Raw genomic sequence first — 17,393 nt, forward strand, 5'->3', positions numbered from 1 at the left:
TTAATTATAACAGCTTAAGCTTTTGGAGTAATTGTTCTTTTCACACCCACATATTGTATAGTTGATTTACCTGATTGTTCCTCAAGCAATCATAAGATTTTGAACATGGAAGATGTAAATTGTCAAAATAAAATGTAATTTGCTGGTATTTTAGCTTCTTCAAATTGGAGTATAGTTTGCTTCTTCACATAAACACATGAATGTTTCCAGGATGTTAATGAACAAGACGTACTTCTATATATCGACTGTATCTTCCATTCTATCCAACATGTGTATGTGTGTATGTATGTGCTCAATATATAGAAGATAAACTTAAGAATCATTTTCATGTCCTTATCATGAATTTCAATTTTGTTACAATCATTCATTTTCATTGCATGCTTTCAATTCACATAAACTACTCATAAGTAAATGAGATTTACACACTAAACACCTTTATTCCTTCTTAATAAGCATGCTAAACTCAATGGACAATGGGGCAATGAGGTATTGCAACTAAGCTTAGGCTAGTTTTTCTTGCCAGAGTTAAGCTAAAGGCTTCCCTCATGTCCAAATTCTCTGCTTTCATTCCATGTGGGAGTTTCCAATCAAAAAAATAGAGTAGGTTGGCAAGGGCTAACTCAATGGTAGCGAGTCCAAACAACATACCAGGGCAACCCCTCCTTCCTGCCCCAAATGGGATAAATTCAAAGTCATGCCCCTTGAAATCGATAGAATTACGAGAAAACCTCTCCGGCTCAAACTCTTCAGGGTTCTCCCAATATCTTGGATCTCTTGACAGTGCCCATGAATTCACAAGAACCCTTGTCTTCTTGGGTATCTCATATCCATTGATCTCACACTTCTCCATTGATTCTCTAGGAACTAGCAATGGAAGAGGAGGGCACAACCTCATAGTCTCCTTGATAACAAGTTTTAAGTAGCTTAATTCACCAATGTCACTCTCTAGTATCTTCTCCTTTCCTTTGAGAACCTTTCTCACCTCTTCTTGTGCTTTATCCATTTTTCTTGGGTTTCTCACTAGCTGTGCCATAGCCCATACCATGACAGTTGATGAAGTCTCAGTCCCCGCCGCGAACATGTCCTGTAAAGGGAATAGATACACTTATTTCAAAGAACTGAATAAATCTTTATAGAATGATTAAAACCATTATATACTGAACTTTTTTAGAGTGTGTTGACTTTAATCTTTGGGAAATACTATATTCACCACCTTGTAGTAAAAAAAGAGTAGTCGTAGTACACTAGAGGAAGGTGGCCCAGGGAAGAAAAGGGGGAGAATATATCACTTCCTTCTTCTTTTTTCTCTTTTCTTTTTTTTTCTTTTTTTTTTCAAATTTTTATTGGCTTCTCTAGTTTATTTTTTATCTCTACTTTTTCTTTTTATTTCTTATATTTTTGCATGCATCATTGTCTCTTTAAATGTATTTTTGCAATTCATAGGTTTTTATGCCCTAAATGTATTTTTATATTATTTTTAATTTCCATGTTTTCCTTTATTTACTATTTCCTCTAACATTTCAATATAAGAAGCAAAAGCAATAATACAAGACAACAATAGCAACAAAAACTTCCAAGCTTCAATCCTTTGAAACAACACATTGCCTAGTCAATTACAAAAAAATACATACCAGGATGACTGCTTTTATATTGTTGGTTGTGAGAGGAAATTCAAAGTCTCCATGCTCTTGAAGTCTTAGAAGAACATCAACCAAATCCTCCTCTTCATGTACCTCCTCATCACTCTTCATCAGCTTCTTCTCTCTATGTTGTTTGATGATGTCCTCCAAGATCCCATCAAACTTCCGAAAAATCCTCTGTAATCTAAACTTTGTTCCGCTAATCACACTTAAAAATTTTAGCGACGGAAACAAATCGGCAACATTGAATCCCACTGCGAATTCCAATACTTCCTTGACTGCGGATATGAATCTTTCTTGATCCCCACACTTGTAACTGCTAAAGGTGGCCCTTGATGTTATGTTGTTGGTTAATGACATAAGCATCTTGGTTAGGTTAATTGTCGGTTCATTTGCCGACATTATGGATCGGATGAGATTTGATACCTCTTCTTCCCTCGCTTTGTGATACGATTGAACCCGCTTGGCACTTAATAGTTCCAAAATGCAAATCTTTCGGAGTTGTCTCCAATAAGCGCCGTAGGGACAAAAGACTATGTCCTTACATCCGTACGATATGATCTGTGCGACGAGGAGATCAGGTCTTGTGGAGAAGTTGAGATCATGGGTCTTCATGATCTCTTCAGCAAGTTCGGGGGAGGAGATTACTACAGTGGAGATTTGACCAAATTTGAGGTGCATTAGGGGTCCATGTTTGTTGGCTAAGTCTCTAAGAGAGTGATGTGGTAGTGAGCCTAGCAAGTGGTGCAAACTACCTATGATGGGTAGGTTCCATGGCCCTGGAGGCAATTTTGGGGTTGGGTTTTGGGTCTTAAACTTTTTTCCAACCTTCATCACCATGAACAAGAAAAGAAGGAAAGTGAAGAGAAGAGGAAAGGAGGGAAAGTGGATTTCCATGGATTGGATGAGGGAAGGAGGTATGGGTGTGTTTTGATATATGATATTAGGCTTGAAATATGTAGTTGTACTCTAGAGGTGTGCCCTGCGTGCGGTATAAAAAGAGATTAGATATTGTATTATATAACTCTTGCATCACCCCAACAAGAGCCCATATTTGAATAATGGATAATTGAAAGTCTCTCTCTCTCTCTCTCTCACGAATAAAACAATAGAGGACAGCTAGCATTTGTAGAAAAATGGATTCCTCAAAAATGGCACATGCATAAGAAAGCAAGGAAAATGGCCAAATCGTTGGGTCATTTTTTGGCCTGGCCCAAGGTTACTCACCCATCGAGGCTGACTCATGCCCATTGCAACTTTAGTCCATAGTGACTCATTCCCATGAGGATCAGTATCTAAATCCAGCCCATGAGTACTTGCCCATCGAGGAACACCTTTCCCATTAAGCAGCGTTCTATCATGATCTATTGGCTTTCGTTCCCCAATTACATGGCTCATGTTCCAAGCGACAACTTCAACATCTTCAGTAACATGAATCAGTTATTATCCTCTGTGAACATCTATCACAAATTTTTGACAATACATATTAAACTGATAAATTCTAATTCATTTCTTATTGAGGAAATTTTATTGTAATCAAATTCATTATCAAATTTCATTCATGATTCTTCTCAAGATTCTTTTGCCTAGAGAGTCAGGTGAGGACAGTTTGAAGTTGTTATTTTGTAATTTAATGCATGAATGTGATGTACCAACAAATATGTGGTTCTTAATGGTAATTAAGTAACAAAGTGACTTTGCTGCCTGCTGCCTACTGCCATCTTGTCTGCTTGCTCATTCGCTCAGGCCTTTGTTGGAACTTTTAGGAGCAAATTTGGCATTTGATTTCCATAATAATGCCAAGAGTTTTCATGGGCCACTTGCTTTACTTTAAGCCCAAGCGATGATGTATGAATGCTTAGTGGGCCTTACCAATGCTTCGTAAAACAAAGAATGGCTCTAGCTTCGGCCTCTAATGGTAATCTTTTTCATAAACCTATGAAAGATTTTGAAACAAACATCCTGACTTTTATGGCCATCTTTATGTGGAAGCCCCCCAAAGTATTCTTTGAGGCTATGTTCTTTCAATATAAAATGGGCGCAAAACAAATTTGAGGCTCATCTTTTTCTTTCTTTTTTTCATATACAGATGGGTGTGAATTTCGAATGGCTTTCTTGCCAAAAAAGAAACACTCTTAGACTCCAATATAAAAAAATCTCAAAGTCCGGAAGCACAAGTTATCCTCAAGATTTTTCTTCTAAAAAAATTCGAATGGTTACTTAATTTTCAATATATTGAATCCTTTGGAATATGTAGTATGAGAAAGATGAAATTGTCTACAATTTTCAGTGAATTTAAACTAAGTTTCACAAATCACTTGACAAACCTAAAGATCATCCAAGTAAATTGGAAACCTCTTCCTCGCAATTAGCTAATAATCAACACTAATGGATCCATTAAAAAAATCAACACTGGTGGAGCCTCAAGGTCTTCTTTGAATTCATAAGAAAATCTGCCCACTCATCGCTGAAGATATAAACAAAGTGCCTAAATATCATTTTTTTTATGATCTCTCTCCTTGGTCATTTCTCCTTCCCCATTGCCTCTTCTTTAATCGTGTTGTTTCTCTGCTTTTTGGCTCTTCTACATTGATCCCTTTTTTTGTATTCTAGTTTTTCTCTTTAATAGATTCCTTGCTAATCAGGGCAAGAAAAAAAAATGATGTCCAACCATGAATGAATGTTTGTATCATATGGGAATACTACTGAATTTTTTTATACTATCATAAACACAACATAGAACAGTCTAATATTTTGAATATCAATGTGTTATATTAAAACCAATGTTTAAAAACTCCCCACGTAATTCATCAACTTGTCCGAGTCGACTCCCTCTTATCTTGGCCGAGTTCGCCCGAGTTTTGAGTTTTTTTTCCTACCAATTCAATCATAACTCCTCGCCCAAGTTAATAAAAATTGACTGGGTCAATCAAAGACTCGCCAAAGTCGGCTCCCTTCGATTAGTTCCGAGTTCTCATCCAGAATCTGAGTTCTAAAACGCTAATTAAAACTACCTTTAATAAAGGGAAATCATACCAGCACAACCATGTTTTGATATTTTCACTTACGCATCTTATCTTCTAGTATTTAAAGAGTAGGCAAAAGGTTAATACAGTTCCAGAAAACCTCTCAGAAGACAATTAAAACAGAAAAAGACAAGCTGGGTCTGTTCAATTATTAAAACATGGTTGTGCTGATATCACTTCCCTTAATAAAATATACTAAGAATGTATATTTGTAGTAAAGTACTAGCAGGATGCAGCAGTGGGGATATGCTCTTTGAACCCCAACATCTATCAGTAAACATAAAAAGATAAACTCTTGGCATCAAAATAACTACGAGTCCAATAACAAAGACATCAAAATGCACTGCAACTTCTCTCCTCTCACCCATGGAAGTCCACTTACCATCCTTTCCTCTGCTCCTCACATTCCTTCTCTTAATGTTCATGTTGATGAAAGTGAGAAAGAGATTCAAAACTAAAAACCCAATTCCAAAATTGCCTCCAGGGCCATCGAAGCTACCCATCATAGGTAGCATGCACCACTTGCTAGGCTCACAACCACATCATGCCCTTAGGGACTTAGCCAAGAATCATGGACCTCTTTTGCACCTTAAGCTTAGCCAGGTCTCTACAATTGTAATCTCCTCACCTGAAGTTTCCTCTCATAGCCGACAACATAAAAGCAGTCATCTTGGTATGTATGTTTCCTAACAGATAGGGCAAGTGAAATTAGAAATAAAAACTGAACTTGAAACCCAATAACAACCTTAGAACTTTTTGTTGTTGTTGTCATGAGAAGTAGAAATAAAAACTGAACTCGAAACTCAATCACAAAACAAATTGAAAAGGATAAGACTAGAGATAAAAACTAAAACCATCACGTTCTCAAAAAACTTTAGTTAAATCCTGTTAAATTTTAAAGTGTATTTTTTGGGTAGCTTTATTTTTATTTTTATTTTAGTGATGTAGTGAGGAGAAATATGTATTTTGTGTCCATGGGCGTTTTGGTCTTTTGTTGGCTTAGCTTGCACATGTGTGAGCCACACATGTTTGCTCCATCTTTTCCCACTACCTACCTATTTCAAATTCAAACCCTTACTTGGAACTCCAAACCCACCACTTCTCTAAGCATTAATGACACCACTTTCCCATATCCACTACCACTTACTTAAGCTATTTTCTCTTTACTTTCCTTGACCAAGCCTAATTCTCATTAACTTCACTTTGGTAGAGATTCTCCACTACCTAGACCTCCATTGAAGCTTCATTGAAGCTCTCTTGTGTGCAAGCTTTCCTCTTGAAGCTTTCTTCTTTTTTATTGTTCTTGATCTTGTAGTGTTGTTCTTTCTATCATATATTGAAGCACATCTTTTTTGGCATTGTTCTTCTTCTACTTTGGTTGTTGATTTTGGGCTGGTGGTGAGAAATCCGTCTTTCTTTGTATTAGGATTTTAATCACTGATACAGCCAATAAAGCATCGGTTGGTTGTGTGAAATCAATGTATTTATTCTCTTTACAGGACATGTTCGCAGCGAGGACTGAGACCTCATCAACTATCATGAAATGGGCAATGGTAGAGCTAATGAGAAACCCTAGAGTGATCGAGAAAGCACAGGCAGAGATAAGACAGGTTTTCAAGGAAAGGACAAGATAGCAGAGAGTGAAATTGATTAATTGAGCTACTTAAAACTAGTTATCAAGGAGATTATGAGGCTGTGCCCTCCTCTTCCATTGCTAGTTCCTAGAGAATCAAATGAGAGATGTGAAATCAATGGATATGAGATACCCAAGAAGACTAGGGTTCTTGTTAATTCATGGGCAATAGCAAGAGATCCAAGACATTGGGAGAACCCTGAAGAGTTTGAGCCAGAGAGGTTTTCTCGTAATTCTATTGATTTCAAGGGGCAGAAGTTTGAATTTATCCCATTTGGGGCAGGAAGGAGGGCTTGTCCTGGTATTTATTTTGGACTAGCTTCTACTGAGTTAGCCCTTGCCCACCTTCTCTATTTCTTTGATTGGAAACTCGCTCATGGGATGAAAGCAGTGGATTTGGACATGAGTGAGAACTTTGGCATAACTCTGGCAAGAAAAGCTAACCTAAACTTAATCGCAACCCCTCATTTTCCAGATGGGTTTTGAATTTAGTGTGCTTTTTAAAGGAAGAATAAAGAAGTTTGATTTGTACAGTTCATGTGATTCATGCTTTCAAGTTATGTGGTAGAGACATGTAAATGATTCTTATCAATATTTTCTACATCTTGAGAGCTTCACACACACAAACAGAGGGAAGATAGTGTCAACAAAGAGATGTCTTGTTCATTAACATCAGGAAATATTCCACACAAACATCGGTACTCTTTGAATAGGTAAAAAACTAGTAGGGAGGTAAAGCAGATATTATTAAGACAATTTACATCTTTCATTTTCAAAATTCTACATTTTGCTTTATGAACAATAGGGTATATCAACTACACAATGTTTGGAGACCATGTAAGTTTCTTATATGTAGGATTGTGTTCATTTGCCTTCGATCAAATAGTCGTGACGAATGGGCAGATAATCTTTACTGTTGAACAAAATTTGAACATTTTTTTCACATGCGCGTGCGCGCACACACAGTTCATGTATGCTTCTATATTTTAAGTAATGCAACAAAAAACTAGTCGTAAGGGTACCCCAATAGTAGGGGTGCAACTCAAGCCGTATTAGATCGGTTTGAGGCCAACCCCAGTGCAACCCGAGGTAGCATTACCCCAGCCCTAACCCGAACCAAACCGAGCCTTGAGTCGAAGAGGGTCAACCCTAACCCAGTCCCGCGTCTAAACACGCAACGCTAACCTTACCCATCTAACATGATTTTCCAAATCAATTTGATTGGCCTGAGGAAAAATAGATAAAATACAAGAAAAAAAAAAAAACATGACCCTAAGATTTTTGTTGAGAAAATCTGCTGGGCAAATCCCATCCCAATCCGATCATATACAAATAAACGGAAAAGTTAAAAGATAAACACAAGCCACAAGATGAACACCTGGATTTTACGTGATTCGGCCAAAATGTCTACATCCACGGGTGAGAACGCGATCTTCACTATGAGAAAACAAAATTATAACTATTACAACGAGATTAACCCGCTAACCCGCGAACCAAAACCCTTTCCTTGTCTTCTCAACCAAGACTGTGAACAAGAGAACCCCGAGAAAAATCCCAAGAGAAAACCTGAGAAGAAACTCTCTTCTTCCTCTCTATCTCTCTCCCTTATCTTCTTTCTCTCTCTTGCCTCCTTTTGCAGCCACCAGACAAAGAACCTCCCACTCCCAAGAGAAAAACCCTCCCTCTAGCTTTTCATATCATACGTTTTACAACATCTAAAAAAACATACTTTCATGTTCTGCCTTCCGACCACAATTAGAAAACCTAATTATATTAGGTAACTAGAGGTGGTAAGAAACAAGGTAACTTTACCAACAATCTCCACCTTGGCTTGTTTCCCAGCCAACTGAAGATTTTCCGTTGATGTCGTCGTCGATCTGTTGTCGCCGCAAACCACCATTGGTCTTCTGAAGTGCCAGCTACATACCCTCGAATCATCCAAGTTCTGACTCCACCTCACTCAATCAACACGGCCAATGTACATGTGTAGCTGCCAACCGCTGACTCACCCAATCAACCATAAAGAGGGGTCTCGATCCATCATCCGCATGGCGGGTACCATCACCTACTCACCATCGTCTGCAATCTGGAAACTCATCTCTACACTAACTGTGCTAGAGACCCTATGCGTGCACACGTCACCACTTTGCTTCCAACTAGCCATTGAGATCTTATGAACGCTAGTCATTGTGTCCCCAACCAGACAATACAATCTACCACAATCAGTATCCTTCATCTTCTCTGTCTTCGTATCCTTTCCCTTCAACGCCTTAGCCAGGCCTTGTTGAACAAGGATGTCCTTCACCCTCATCTACCAAGGGTGAAACTACTCTTTCCATCAAACAGTCTGTTAGAAACTTACCTCTAGAAGGCATCAAAGGGAAAGAGAGCGAGAGGGAGATGAGACACGTGGTTACGTGGTAGAGGAATAATAGATAGCCTATGGTCATTGAAAACCATATAAATTTGAATTATTTAGGGGCTAAATGGTAAAAGAATATGAGAGAGAATGAAGGAGAAAAATCGAGAATTAAAAAAAAATATTCCTTTTTCCTCTACAAGATTCCATAAATGATTTTTGGAAATCTCCATATTCATATCAGTTCGGATCGGAGGGTTAGGATCATCCTATGGAACTGATTTTTGGGGCACAACGTACAACCTATTTACGTTGTGTCCAAACAGATGAACGGTTTGGATCATCAAAAAAAGTGGGTCGTACCTACTTTTTTAGACTTCACGTGTTTTCACGGTCACCCATCATATAAATTCTCTATATATATAGAGAGAGGAAAATGATTGTGAGCTTGAAGCTCATATAGCTTATATGAGCTGGAGGGCCCAAACACATGGGTCCCACATTTTTTGTGGTGATCCAAACCATTCATTTGCAAGGCCCCATCATAGATAGGGTGTGTACCAAAAATCAACTTCATTGCATCATCCTAACCCCTCCAAAAGTGGAGAGCAAAAATGGGCATATTTGTGGCAGATTTTAGAAATTGTATTATATAATTCCAACATCACCCTAACAATTACGTGGACGTTTGAAAAATTGAAGTCTCTCTCATGGATAAAACAATATTTGCCTCCTTTGAAAGCTTGTGCGTTGCTTCTTAAGTTGCCGATCATATACTTGAATTGATGTATTTTTTTAGCTGTTGTCATTTGTCGAAAGGCATCTTTTATTTCTTTATTTTCTCCTTAGGTGTGATATATTCACCCTTTTTTTTTTAACTTGGGACAGCCACCTGTAGTGTATTTATGACTACTCTTTTACACGGAGACGGTCCCGAGGAAAAAAGATGCGAATATAACATATTCCTTTGTCAAAAGGCATTTTTATTTTGTTCTCATTAATTAAGTCATAGGATTCCCTTTCTTGCTTTCTCTTGGTTGATAAGAATTCTCCTTCTTAGTAGTTCTTTACTTATTTTATTGTCTAGTCTCTTATTTCTTTAATATAAGAAGTTGTTGCTCTGGCAACAACTACATAATTCATAACATGTTTCCTTTTTAGCATCGATTGGATTGGCACACAATAAGGAATCAAAATCGGTATCCAATTCCAATTTTACTGGAAATGGAATAGAAAAATTAAAAATTAAAATTAATTCAAAAAATTACTAAGCGGTATCCGAATACCACTTCTTCGGGTGAGAGACAGATTCCGGCATTTTCTTCTTTAATTCCGCCTTGGTCTCATTTCCGCCTCCCTTGATTCGGTTCATTTTTTTAAACAAAAGTCAGAATCCGATGGAATCGGAATAGGATGGCGATTCTAGCACCTGATTCTGGCAATCCAACCGAACCCTTAGACCATGTTTGGCAAACATGAATTTCTTTTATGATAAATTATTTTCTCTAGTCAAGTGGGGAGAGAGGCGTGGATCGGATCGGAGAAGGAGAGACTTAAAGGTGAGCTACTCATATATCCCTTTTCCACTGTCTGTCACCATTGGGAAAGCTAATATTTCAGGAAAAAAATTCATGGTAGCCAAACATGCCCTTAGAAATTTCATTTTTCCCAGTTATATATTATTTCGTTTGGTTCTTAAACTCATAAAAATAGGGGATTTGCTAGGCAATTTTGTAAAGGGCGATGATAAATTCGCATCCTGCAGGATAATTCGCACCCCTTTAAAGGGGGTATGTGGCAGACTTCAATGCTTTTTAACGTCAAATCACGTTACAGGGGTGCGAAATATCCTACAGAGGGTGCGAATTTATCATTGCCCTTTTGTAAAAAGTTTCAGGAGAGAACAAACACCTAGAAGCAGATATTTCTTAATTAATTCATCTGAATTGGCTGTTCTCTCCTGAAAAAGTGAGTTGTGAAATGGCTTTTTGCAAAATTGCCTAGCAAATCCTTAAATATAATATAAGAAGACCCGGGATCTCTTTCGTTTCCTTTTCAACATTAATTAAATTCATAATTGGCTTCGCAAGAATAGCGGCTCTTAATTTTAAATGAAGGTTCCTAGCAAAATGGGCACGGGTCCTCCATCGTGACGACATACGCAACAAACAAAAAAAGGGAAGCGTGCTGAGCTCAATTGGAAATGAGAGAGGCCTTATCAAGAACTTCAATTTTGTTGGAATCATTCTTTTTCATTTCATGCTTTCAATTCACTTAAACTACCCATAAGTACATGAACATTACACATTAAACTCCTTTATCCCTCCTTAACAAGCATGCTAAACTAAATGGACGATGGGGAAATGAGGTGTTGCAACTAAGTTTAGGCTAGTTCTTCTTGCTGAAGTTAAGCCGAAAGCCTCTCTCATGTCCAAATTCTCTGCCTTCATCCCATGTGGAAGTTTCCAATGAAAGTGGTAGAGAAGGTTGGAAAGGGCTAACTCAATGGTAGCTAGTCCAAACAACATACCAGGGCAACCTCTCCTTCCTGCCCCAAATGGGATAAATTCGAAGTCTTGCCCCTTGAAATCGATAGAATTACGAGAAAACCTTTCTATCTCAAACACTTCAGGGTTTTCCCAATATCTTGGATCTCTTGATAGTGCCCATGAATTGACAAGAACCCTTGTCTTCTTGGGTATCTCATATCCATTGATTTCACACTTCTCCATTGATTCTCTAGGAACTAACAATGGAAGAGGAGGGCACAACCTCATAGTCTCCTTGATAACAAGTTTTAAGTAGGTTAATTCACCGATGTCACTCTCTAATATCTTCTCCTTTCCTTTGAGAACCTTTCTCACCTCTTCTTGTGCTTTCTCCATTTTTCTTGGGTTTCTCATTAGCTGTGCCATAGCCCATACCATGACAGTTGATGAAGTCTCAGTCCCCGCCCCGAACATGTCCTGTAAAGGGAATAGATACACTTATTTCAAAGAACGGAACAAATCTTTATAGAATGATTAAAACCATCATATTTTTTGGCTTTCGTCATTATCCAACCCTAAAAAAGGGGAAAATCCCGTAAAAGAATAGTTGCAGAACACACCCTAATATTTCAGGGAAAAAAATTCATGGTAGCCAAACATCCCCTTAGAAATTTCATTTTTCCCAGTTATATATTATTTCGTTTGGTTCTTAAACTGATGAAAATACGGGATTTGCTAGGCAATTTTGTAAAGGGCGATGATAAATTCGCACCCTTGTAGGATAATTCACACCCCTTTAAAGGTGGTATGTGGCAGACTTCAATGCTTTTTCCCATCAATTCATGTTAAAGGGGTGCAAAATATCCTACAGAGGGTGCGAATTTATCATTGCCCTTTTGTAAAAAGTTTCAGGAGAGAACAAACACCTAGAAGCAGATTTTTCTTAATTAATTCATCTGAATTGGCTAGGGGTGCAAGTTTGGCCTTGTCAGCCCTGACCCGTCCTGAGCCCGAACAGAGTCAGGGCTGGATTTTCCAACCCTGAGTGCGGGTCAGGGTTCATTTTTTTAGACCCTGACTCAGGTTGGGCTGGGTTCTGGGTTAATGCCTCGGGTACCTTGACCCGGCCCGACCCTAAGTTTTCTATTATAGAATTGAACCATCTATGCATGTTTCTTTTGCTAATGTTTTCTATTAGCTTGGATTGATGTTTCTTTAGATTATTATTATTAATTGTTTCTGTTGCCCGTCATGTTGTTGAATTCATATTGTCTTATTTTGTTCCCTTTCTCTATTTGTTGATCATTTTGCTCTATATGATAAGTGGTTGCTTTATTTTTGGCACTCTTAACAGGTATTTGCACTAGGGTCAATTAGGGCCGGGCCAGGCCGGCCCTGCCCAATCAGGGCCAATCAGGGCGGGCCAGGGTCATCACTGAGCCCTGTAGGGAGGGCCATGGGTTGAGGTTTTTCGGCCCTGACTCAGGGTCAGGGCTGGTCAAGGCCGAGATAATGGGATCCAGGGTTGGGCTAGGGTTGGGCTAGGGTTTCGAAAAACCCGACCCTGTTGCAGCCCTAGAATTGGTTGTTCTCTCCTGAAAAAGTGAGTTGTGAAATGGCTTTTTGCAAAATTGCCTAGCAAATCCTTAAATATAATATAAGAAGATCAGGGATCTCTTTCGTTTCCTTTTCAACATTAATTAAATTCATGATTGGCTTCGCAAGAATAGCGGTTCTTAATTTTAAATGAAGGTTCCTAGCAAAATGGGCACGGGTCCTCCATCGTGACACGTACGCAACAAAAAATAGGAAGCGTGCTAAACTCAATTGGAAATGAGAGAGGCCTTATCAAGAACTTCAATTTTGTTGGAATCATTCTTTTTCATTGCATGCTTTCAATTCACTTAAACTACCCATAAGTACATGAGAATTACACATTAAACTCCTTTATTCCTCCTTAACAAGCATGCTAAACTAAATGGACGATGGGGAAATGAGGTGTTGCAACCAAGTTTAGGCTAGTTCTTCTTGCTAGAGTTATGCCGAAGGCCTCTCTCATGTCCAAATTCTCTGCCTTCATCCCATGTGGAAGTTTCCAATCAAAGTGGTAGAGAAGGTTGGAAAGGGCTAACTCAATGGTAGCTAGTCCAAACAACATACCAGGGCAACCTCTCCTTCCTGCCCCAAATGGGATAAATTCGAAGTCTTGCCCCTTGAAATCGATAGAATTACGAGAAAACCTTTCTGGCTCAAACACTTCAGGGTTTTCCCAATATCTTGGATCTCTTGATAGTGCCCATGAATTGACAAGAACCCTTGTCTTCTTGGGTATCTCATATCCATTGATCTCACACTTCTCCATTGATTCTCTAGGAACTAACAATGGAAGAGGAGGGCACAACCTCATAGTCTCCTTGATAACAAGTTTTAAGTAGGTTAATTCACCAATGTCACTCTCTAATATCTTCTCCTTTCCTTTGAGAACCTTTCTCACCTCTTCTTGTGCTTTCTCCATTTTTCTTGGGTTTCTCATTAGCTGTGCCATTGCCCATACTATGACAGTTGATGAAGTCTCAGTCCCCGCCGCAAACATGTCCTGTAAAGGGAATAAATACACTAATTTCAAACAACCAAACAAATCTTTATAGAATGATTAAAATTATTATATATAACAAAGGAGTTCTGAACTTTTTTTGAGAATTTCTTTCCTTTATTTTTTTTCTTTTTTTATATTTTTTTCATTTATTTTCTTTTCAATCTTTTACAGGGTTCTTGAGTTAAGTTTTTATCTCTACTTTTTATTTTTCCTTTTTATCTCTTATATGTCTGCACGCACCTTTGTTTCTTTAAGTTTATGTTTATATTTCATAGTGCTTATGCCCTAAATGTATTTATATATTTATTTTAATTTTCCATGTTTTCCTTTCTTTCCAATTGCCTCCAACATTTTCAATTTCTAAATGAAAAAAAAAAGGAGAAAAAAACCCAAGAGAACAAAAACAACAAAATTTTCCAAGGTTCAGTCCTATGAAACATCACTACCTAGTCAAGTAGAAAACATACATACCAGGATGACTGCTTTTATATTGTTGGCTGTGAGAGGAAATTCAAAGTTTCCATGCTCTTGAAGTCTTAGAAGAACATCAACCAAGTCCTCCTCTTCATGTTCCACCTCATCAAACTTCATCATCTTCTTCTCTCTGTGTTCTTTGATGATGTCATCCAAGATCCCATCGTACGTCCGATGAATCCTCTCTAATCTAAACTTTGTTCCGCTGACCACACTTAAAATTTTTAATGATGGAAACAAATCAGCCACGTTGAAACCCGCCGCGAATTCCAATGATTCCTTGACAGCCGATAAGAATCTTTCTTGATCCCCACACTTGTTACTGAAGCAGGCCCTAGATGTTATGTTGTTGGACAATGAGATTAGCATCTTGGTTATGTTAAGTGTAGGGTCATTTGCCGATGCTATGGATCGAATGAGATTTGACACCTCTTCTTCCCTCACTTGGAGATAAGATTGAACACGCTTAGCACTTAAGAGTTCCAAAATGCATATCTTTCGGAGTTGTCTCCAGTAGGCGCCATACGGGGAAAAAGCTATGTCCGAACATCCGTAAGATGTGATCCGCGCAATGAGGAGATCGGGTCTTGTTGAAAAGTTGAGATCATGGGTCTTCATGATCTCTTTGGCAACTTCAGGAGAGGAGATTACTACAGTAGAGATCTGGCCAAATTTGAGGTGCATAAGGGGTCCATGCTTGTTGGCTAAGTCCCTAAGGGAGTGATGTGGTAGTGAGCCTAGCAAGTGGTGCAAGCTACCAATGATGGGTAGATTCCATGGCCCGGGGGGCAATTTTGGGGTTGAGTTTTGGGTCTTAATCTTCTTTCCTACCTTCATCACCGTGAACAAGAAGAGGAGGAGAGTAAGGAAAAGAGGAAAGGAGGGGAAGTGGATTTCCATGGATTGGAGGGAAATAGGTGTGTTTGTTTTGATGTCTGGTATTAGGCTTGAAATTTATAGTTGCTAAGAGTTTCTCTAGCTTTGTATGTGGATTCTAACCATAGGGGTGCAACAATGTCTGAGTCAACTCTCTCTAAAGGTGTGCCCTACGTTGGGTATAAAAAGATATTAGTGATTGTATTATATAATTCCTACATCACCCTGACAAGAACCGACCATTGAGAAATTGAAGGTCTCTCCCGCTTATTTTAATAGCTAGTCTCTTATTTTTTTTTAAGAGAAGTAGTTGTTGTTCTAGCAACAACTGCATAATTAGATCATTCCTTTTTGGCAGTATTGGGATTGCCACAATAAGGAATCAAAATTGGATTGCCACATAAGTAGAACATGTTTCCTTAGAGTAAAATCCTCACTCGCATGAAGTAACAAGCATACGAGATAGGTCTGGAGCATAGTTTCAGCTAGATGATTGGTGTATTTGTGGCTTTGACTTTATTAGCAAACTTCATAGGAGAAACAAGTAGTGCACAAACTCTACCCGAGGACAAAAATTCACCATGTTTTCCATATTTCATTAATCCTTGAGAAGAAAATTAGATAGAAACATACTGCTCAAACCACGCTCCTCGTATTCAATTTTAACAAGAAGAATGGTTAGGCATAATAACTAAGCACTCAATGAAATATTGGTTTTTACACGTCCATTTTTGCCACCACAAATTGTAGGCAGCCAAACCTCACGTTAAAAGGGATGGTAATTATTCTACAGGTGCGTGAATTTATCATTAATTTCGGTAAATAGTTAAAAAAGGAATACCTAGAGATTGAGTTGCCAAGGAGACTTTCCAAACAAGGACTGTTCTTATAACGTAGCAAATCTTTAGACTCCGAAACGATTTGGAAACTAATTGAAGATATCCTTCTTTTTTTGGTACTGAATTTAATTATTTCGTTTGTTTTGGAAGATGTAGTGTTGGATAATTTATGGTGTTTTTGGAAGGTTTAAGGAAAGGAGAAAATGGAAATTTTTTCAATTCCACGTTGGAAAATAATTACCGCGTAGACTCGTTGAGACGTTTCATATGTAAAGTGTTCCATTTACAAGATGTTTTGGGATGGGAATGGACACGTTAGAACCGAGACGTTTCGGGATGGCAATGGACACGTTAGAAATAGATTTTTTTTATTTGTGATTTCTGAATGCCACATTGGAAAAAAATTGCCACGGAGATTCAAGAGGGGAAGGGAGGGCTGCCACCTCAGCGGTGAACAGTAAACCCCCCTTCCTCTTTCTTATATTAGATTAGATGACTACATAGGGCCTTCTAAAGAATTATGTCAGACTACAGCGGTCACCTTGCCTTTTACAAAATGAGTTGTGAAAGACCCTCATCTGTCTATCTTCTCTTTCTAGCTGGTAAGCCTCTGGTATAAGCGCATTCATTTGGTACTGCATAATAAGATTGTGACAGCATTTCATAAGAAACATCTCACTATCTGATAAAAAAGTGAATTTATAGGGTAATCAGTAGTATAAGTAAAATGATGTGGAACTATGAAAGTGTGACCAGTTATTTGAGTTTGGCACATGGCCTTGAAAATATATCAACATTTTATTCTTTTGAATTCAATAGACCAAACAACAGCAGATGACCCTAAAAAGAATGCCCCATATTCATATAGCATTCCAGTTACTGTGTCACAGGTCGATTAGGGGTGAAACTTGCGTTGGTCGAGTTGTGCTTTTAGTAAAAAATTGAATTGGAATCAATCTGAACCCTTGCCGATTTAATGGTAAGAGCTCAACCTGAATTACCAAAAAATTGACCTGAGTTGCACCCCTAAGGTCGATTTAACGCAGCATAGAAACAACACATATCCATATGGCAGTACCCCAAAAATGCCGCAAAACTATTCTCTGAAATACTCTCCAACTCCCGTAGCCAACACATGGCAAGACCCTCAACTACATCCCTTAACCCTGACTAAAATCTCAAACATTAGGAATTGAGAATGATTGGACAGGAAGATTAAATAAAAACTCATAAACATCATCCAATTAACCACTCATCCGAAACATACTAAATTCTCTCAGTATCCAAAAACCTTCAATAAAATAAAATCATAAAAAATCCAAACACCAAGTCTGCTTCACTTAATTTCTTTGCATCAAATTAAACTTACAAATTGTTTGATACTATGGTAGAGACCTGAGTATAATTGGTAAAAAAAAATAGAAAGAGTTAACTCTCTTTTGGTAGCAGAGAAATGATATG

At 38.2% G+C, this 17,393-nt stretch overlaps 2 protein-coding genes and 2 pseudogenes across 2 annotated transcripts; 1 reads left to right on the top strand and 3 right to left on the bottom strand.

Moving 5' to 3' along the window:
• Nucleotides 1–374: 374 nt before the first annotated feature.
• LOC143863276 (desmethyl-deoxy-podophyllotoxin synthase-like) lies at nucleotides 375–2,589 on the bottom strand. Its single transcript, XM_077373964.1, has 2 exons — nucleotides 1,632–2,589; nucleotides 375–1,084 (listed from the first exon to the last, which is right to left on the bottom strand). The coding sequence occupies exons 1-2, from the start codon at nucleotides 2,535–2,537 to the stop codon at nucleotides 464–466; spliced, it is 1,527 nt and encodes a 508-aa protein (XP_077230079.1). The 5' UTR covers nucleotides 2,538–2,589; the 3' UTR covers nucleotides 375–463.
• A 2,415-nt stretch (nucleotides 2,590–5,004) lies between these two features.
• LOC143869911 (cytochrome P450 71D7 pseudogene) lies at nucleotides 5,005–6,785 on the top strand (annotated as a pseudogene).
• Nucleotides 6,786–10,936: 4,151 nt separating this feature from the next.
• On the bottom strand, nucleotides 10,937–11,621 carry LOC143863284 (premnaspirodiene oxygenase-like). The gene has a single exon (XM_077373974.1). It carries the CDS (start codon nucleotides 11,619–11,621, stop codon nucleotides 10,998–11,000), a length of 624 nt encoding a protein of 207 aa, XP_077230089.1. The 3' UTR covers nucleotides 10,937–10,997.
• Nucleotides 11,622–13,116: 1,495 nt separating this feature from the next.
• On the bottom strand, nucleotides 13,117–15,117 carry LOC143869912 (desmethyl-deoxy-podophyllotoxin synthase pseudogene; annotated as a pseudogene).
• Nucleotides 15,118–17,393: the final 2,276 nt, after the last annotated feature.

This window comes from Tasmannia lanceolata, unplaced genomic scaffold (genome assembly GCF_043159265.1).
Source record: "Tasmannia lanceolata isolate RefF3 unplaced genomic scaffold, GAP_Taslan_0.1 ptg000003l, whole genome shotgun sequence".
In the NCBI taxonomy this organism is placed as follows: domain Eukaryota; kingdom Viridiplantae; phylum Streptophyta; class Magnoliopsida; order Canellales; family Winteraceae; genus Tasmannia; species Tasmannia lanceolata.

Excerpts from the sequence above, each read along its gene's own strand:
- LOC143863276 (XM_077373964.1), bottom strand. The coding sequence starts at position 2,537 with ATGGAAATCCACTTTCCCTCCTTTCCTCTTCTCTTCACTTTCCTTCTT. Across the intron at positions 1,085-1,631 it reads ATATAAAAGCAGTCATCCTG|GACATGTTCGCGGCGGGGAC; the intron begins GTATGTATTTTT and ends TTCCCTTTACAG.
- LOC143863284 (XM_077373974.1), bottom strand. The coding sequence starts at position 11,621 with ATGTTCGGGGCGGGGACTGAGACTTCATCAACTGTCATGGTATGGGCT.